Genomic DNA, 5653 nt, shown 5'->3' on the forward strand with positions numbered 1-5653 from the left:
TACAATACACCACAGTGTTTATTAACTCTGGATTAGTGTGATAAGCACAACGCTGCAGCCACGGGATTTGTCCCCACACTCTAAGCTTGCTCCTTCTGCTTCTTCAGCAGCTCCCTCAGCTGCTCGATCTGGGCAGTCACGCTGCTCTTGGCAGTGCCGCCCACAGCAGTGTACTGCTCCACGCTGTTGACAACGCTGAAGACCTGGGAGACATCGCTGGCAAACAGAGGGCTGGGGAGGCAAAGAGAAGAGGTATCAGTGGGGAATGAGGGGCACTGCTTGATGGTTTTACATGCTCATTGCCTGTGGAGAAAATAAGGAAGTAGAGGCTGAGCCTTTTTCCAACAGAAAAAGCATCGTGAAGCTCTGCTTCTGCACCTCTAGTGCCTGACAGGAGCAGTTCCTGACATACCAAAGACACAGCTGCAAAGGCAGAGGGAGGAAGGAAGTCTGAAGCCAAATTCTTCTACAGTGCTGGTGCCTCCAGGTCAAGGCATGAATTTCTCCATACCCTCCCAGTACCTGTGGCCCATGCCATGCATTGTTCAGTGGTAGTGATATTGTGCCCCTTCAACTGATACAGGTTTGGCAGTAGTAGTGGTGATATTTAGGCCATGACAATTTTGGGGTGCAGTCAGGACTGAAATGTTCATGGAAGGGCACCATAAAGAAGCCTGTACTAAGCCAGACTGACACCTGCCTTTTGAGGGGTTTTATGGCAAAGTAACAGTGATACAAACCTGATGCTCTTCAGGTCCTCTAGAGTGAGTTTATTGATAGCAATGCCTTTAGTCTCAGCAAGGTGGACGGCCTTCCCAGAAGCAGCATGAGCTTGTCTGAATGGCATCTGCAATGAGAAGGAGATGACAGTCCAGTGCAGACTCAGTCAAGAATGGATATTCTCTCATTTTTATTGGTTTGTTTTTCCTTATAACAATGAAATTTAAACATGCAGTAGTTGACCCACACTGACCATCACCTGGGGACAGAACAGAAGGCCTCATCTCAGGCCCTCACTGAGCAGTGTTCTGAATCTAAAGAAGTCAGAGCTCCAAGCCTTCCTCTGATACTTACTCCTTTACGAACCAAGTAGAGAGCCAGATCAGTAGACAGCAACTCAGGGGTCAGAGCCTTCTCCATGTTCTCCTTGTTGATCTGCAGAGAGAGATATTACTGTCAGCTGCTCTTTAGGGAACCTTTAGTGGTCTCAAAGAATGGACTTCATCAAGGAGGGACCAGGCTCTCAAGGACATTCTGCTCAAGTGTACCTGAGCTGCCTGTGGTGGGAGCACTAACAAGCAGTAAGAGTGAGCAAGCCTTCATGTTAGGACCAGACTAGAGCTCTTACATACAGAACATGTCCTCCAACCACATCCAGTAATGAGAAGCTGAAGCCTTACCTGGAGGGTAGAAATCACTCCGGTGGCAACCTGGAGCACAGCAGTCAGAGTGTCCACAACATCAAGGACAGCTTCCTTGTCCTCCTGCATGAGAGCATGGATGGAAATTGCTGTTAGGTGACCTGATGCAGCCCTAGTTTTATCATCTTGCACACAAGCTGTACTTGTGCAAGAAATATAGTGCAAGAGACTTCTCTAGAGCAGGAGACAACAGTCTCCTCAAAGAACTGAAGTGGAAGCTAACGTCTGCTTTACCTGCAGATCCTTGCTGAAGGTGCTTGGAATTCCTTTCAGAACCATGAGAATAGCAGCCAACTGCAGAGAGAAACAGGTATGGCAGTTAGTTACAGGAAGACAAGCACATTGCCCCAGCAGAGATTCACAGCCTACTCCCAGCATAATTTCAATTTTTACACAGAGGCATGAAGAAGGAAGCTTCTTCAGCCCCAATATGAGCAGTTTCCCTGCCCCTCTTCTTTCTTTAACAGGCTCACCCGTCCAAACACACGACCAGCTTTGCTGCGGATCAGTTCCAGGCTATCAGGATTCTTCTTCTGAGGCAACAGGCTGCTCCCAGTGCTGGAAGAAAAGTGTTGGGAGTGTAATGGTGAGCAAGACCCCAGTCTGTGCAGATGCAGACTAAGACATGCAGGCCCAGCCCTGCAAAAGTGATTGGTAGCCCCCCTTAACTGGATTCCTGTCTCAGTGTAGGAAAGCAGTGAAGTGAGTGCACAGAGTTTCTCATGTTTCCCAAAGAAAAATCTTTGGTTTTGCAGTCCTGTCTGGAGCTACCACCCGGTGCTGCCTCCCAGAAGAGACAAAACAGAGGCTTCTCTTCAAGGCCCAGCTGCACAGAAGGCAAGAGCAGGCAGGACTTGTTTTTCTGTGCCCTCAGAGAGGCAGGGCAGCGGCTGTGCTGCATTGAGAGACAGGAAGTCTGTTAGTATTGCAAAGCCGGGCTGTTCTGGGAAGGGTTTTGGCAGGAATTCCCAGCAGAGAAGGAAGTTTTCTGTGCCTGTTCTCTTACAGCATATTTCTGCCAGCAGTAGCTGGGGAGGAGTGATCAGTGAATGGAGATGTGGTTGAGTTGCCAAAAAACAGAAATCATGGACAAGGAGAGCCTTGGGGATGGACTGTCAGTGACCAGGCACCTACCTGTAGGCATCAGAGAGAGTCACAAAGCCAAATTCAGTGGTGCTGAAGATGATGAGATCTTCGGCCAGCTTGCTAAGGTGGATCATCAGCAGGGTGGCAACAGAGATTAATTCCACTGCAGAAAAGGTAGAAAAGCAGGAAGTGAAAAAGGTGTTTGTGTTTGACAAACCAGGGAGCCCTGATTGGAGCTTAGAAATGTACAAAGGTTTTCTGTTTGGTTACTTCCCAGTGTGGGATTTCGGCTTCCTTGTTAAATGATGTTAACTGGGAAGGTGTCCAGTGTCTGCTTCTAACTTGGGGGAGGGAGGAATGGTGGAGTTGTACTTACCCACAAAGTCTCTCTCACTGATGGCATCTATGCTGTTCAGGGTGATGGAAGTCATGTCCAGTTCTGTAAGGAAAGTGACAGACAGAAGAGGTCAGGTTTATCATGACCAGGGCTTGAGATCAGCAGACTGCCCCAGCCTACAGGTGACTGAGTCCTTGAGTAGTCCCAACAGCACATCCATGCTGAAGTGTTATGCAGCATGGGAGCTAAAAACCATGTGAATCCTTGAGACTTGGTCCAGGATTATAGTGCATGACGATGCCTTGGGAAGCCACTTGTTTTTTCTTCCCTCCCTCCCAGATACATCAAGTAGACCCATGCTACTCAACAGCAGACACTTACCGCTACGCAGAAGCTCTCTATCAATTTCCAGTGGGTTGCCTGCCAGGACACCACTGCGAGGGAAGAAGGAAAAAGAAGTCACATATATTATCTTGCAAACTCCAATCAAAATTGATCTGTGTTAAGCAGAGAAGGTATCCCTCTAGACATTAGATAACAAAGTGTTTCCCAGGCATTACACAGAAAGTAGACATTACCTTCCCAGAGGCAACACAGTGATCCTTTTCTTCACTTCTCCCAGGCGCTCAGAATCACGGGTCAGTGCAACAGCGTGGCTAGAAGGGGACATGAGAGAGAAAGCAGATGAAGCTGAGAAACCTTGCCTGAGCCAAGAGGTAATACTGGCCAAAGATAGGGCATGCTGAGAGTTGGCCTCTACAGCACGCTCAGCATTTGCATTTCTGGCTGGTCAGAGCCAAGAGGCACTGGACATGGAGCATTCCTGTGGCAGCTTTCAGGGTTAGCTCTGCTGTGTCTCCCCCAGCTGCCCCATCAGAGAATGATGCACTTCTGGGCTCCATCTGTGCAGGGCTCCAAGAATGGAGAAAGCTTCCCTTCCTAGAGCTGAGTGTGAAAGGTGCTTACCTGAGCAGGAACTGGCTCCATCTGATGGGCAGAGCTTTCTGCAGGTGGGTGTAGCCAGGCATGATAACATCAATTTCTCTGCACGTGAAAGAAGAGAAAGACAGCTGTCAGTATGGAGAGCAGTGGAAGGTACATTCTTGGGTTTTCTGGCAAGGTAATGAGGAGAATATCTTTAGCCTGTGTTGTGCTGTACATGGTCTTTGCATTCCTCTCCCTATATTCCCAGGATACAATGTGGAAAGAGAAATGTATCTCTCACGTGGGCTGTGGAGAAAAAGTGGCTATTTCCTGTGCTCTTACATAGTGCCTGACTGCAACATCCTCTGCAGAAGACCTTGCTGTTGCCATGATTGTTACCAGTCAAAGAGCGAGTCTAGAGTCTCCTGTCCCAAGAAAGATGAGAGCATGGACCTGGGAAAGGACTTACATGGCAGCACGCTCCACCAGGGTCTTGATGAGCTGCAGCAGGTGAGTGGAGATGACAGAGATGGAACTCTTCAGGAGCAGCTTCAGGTCAGTCACAACCTGGATAAGATGGGCCACAGTCAGAAAAAAAGTATGTCACAAATATGGTAGCCTGACACTGTCATTGGAAAATAACCCCCTCCTTGTTCTATATGTTGGGAAGATGAATCTTCATGTATCAGATGTGTCCTTGGTCATATTGATGTTATAATGTCACTATATCTTCTTCTGTGGGATGGGAGCCAAAGGCAGCTCTGGTCAGAGATTTCCTGAAGTGAGGAGGGGAGGAGCAAATGGGAAAAACAAATAGTTCCATATATACCTGTTCATTCCTGCTTCTTCCAGTCTGCAGCTTTCCAGCTATATCCCCAATCAGCTCCTGAGAACAAGAGAATAACTTCTGTCAGTGTCTCTATTCTGGGCAAGAGATTATTCGCAAGAGCAGACATCCTCCGACTCAGCAAGGAGTTCAGGTCTAGGATTCTCTTCTGGGGAAGGAGAAATTTGGATTCTAGGCTTGTACAGCCTCTTCTCCACACAAAAGGAGTCCTGGACACTGCTGGCTGTGCACCTAGTATGTCAGTATCACAGGGTGTTGAGGAATTTCACCATGTTGGGGACTGAGGCACGTGTGCTTAATGTCAGGCAACACTAGCTAGAGAGGGAGAAGAATAAGAGGAATTAAAGGACCCAAACCTTCAGTCTGCGTTCAATGGCAGTCTGGATATCCTCATCACTTTGGGTCATTACAAGGATTCCCTTAGATGATTCCTCAGAGATCTATAAATGTCAACAGAAACACAAGTCAGCTCATGCTGTTTCCCTGAGTGAGGGACTTGCAAGTTGTCCCCAGGAAACACCAACTTCTGCACCCAATTGGAAATGAAAGCATTCTCACAGGAGCTGCAGCATTCCTGTTCTTTCAGGCCAAGGCTGGCTGCTTGCTCTATCCCTATATTCTCCATTGCACTTGGTGGAGATTCATCTTTTGATCCTTGCTGATCCTGCAATCCTGGCTATAGCAGGACTTAAGCATCACAGTGAGAAAGTGAGCCGAAGTGGCAGTCATTGCTTTAGCATTGTCCATAAAGATTTTCCTAGACAAACATTGTATAGACTGCCCATTGTCCATGGTAGGTGAGCAACAACAATGAACATTTCAAAAAAAGGGCTTAGTGGCTGCCTCTTCTTCACCCCTAGACAATACTGTGCATTGCCTTCTACTAACTCAGGCAGCCAGACTCAAAGGGATCCCAAGTGCCATTGGAGAAGGAATATTGCTAATTATACTGAAACAATTCCTCAGGAATGTTCAGTCTGTGAGGATGGGAGGGCAGGTCATGCTGAGCACACCTCACAGAGGCACCAGGTTTCCATA

General features: G+C 47.9%; 1 protein-coding gene across 1 annotated transcript; it reads right to left on the minus strand.

The window, feature by feature from the left end:
- Positions 1-6: 6 nt before the first annotated feature.
- On the minus strand, positions 7-5055 carry LOC122192769 (delta-1 crystallin; the record flags this gene model as incomplete). Its single annotated transcript, XM_042893426.1, has 14 exons — positions 7-231; positions 741-847; positions 1075-1155; positions 1401-1484; positions 1656-1715; positions 1895-1979; positions 2556-2670; positions 2884-2946; positions 3226-3278; positions 3423-3500; positions 3811-3888; positions 4238-4335; positions 4598-4654; positions 4972-5055. Coding segments are annotated over 14 exons (1194 nt in total), but the record flags the coding sequence as incomplete, so codon positions are not given.
- Between the last annotated feature and the right edge of the window lie 598 nt (positions 5056-5653).

The sequence above is a fragment of the Lagopus leucura genome, unplaced genomic scaffold (genome assembly GCF_019238085.1).
Source record: "Lagopus leucura isolate 7727_CA_CO unplaced genomic scaffold, USGS_WTPT01 43139-0_obj-0_obj, whole genome shotgun sequence".
Lineage (NCBI taxonomy): Eukaryota > Metazoa > Chordata > Aves > Galliformes > Phasianidae > Lagopus > Lagopus leucura.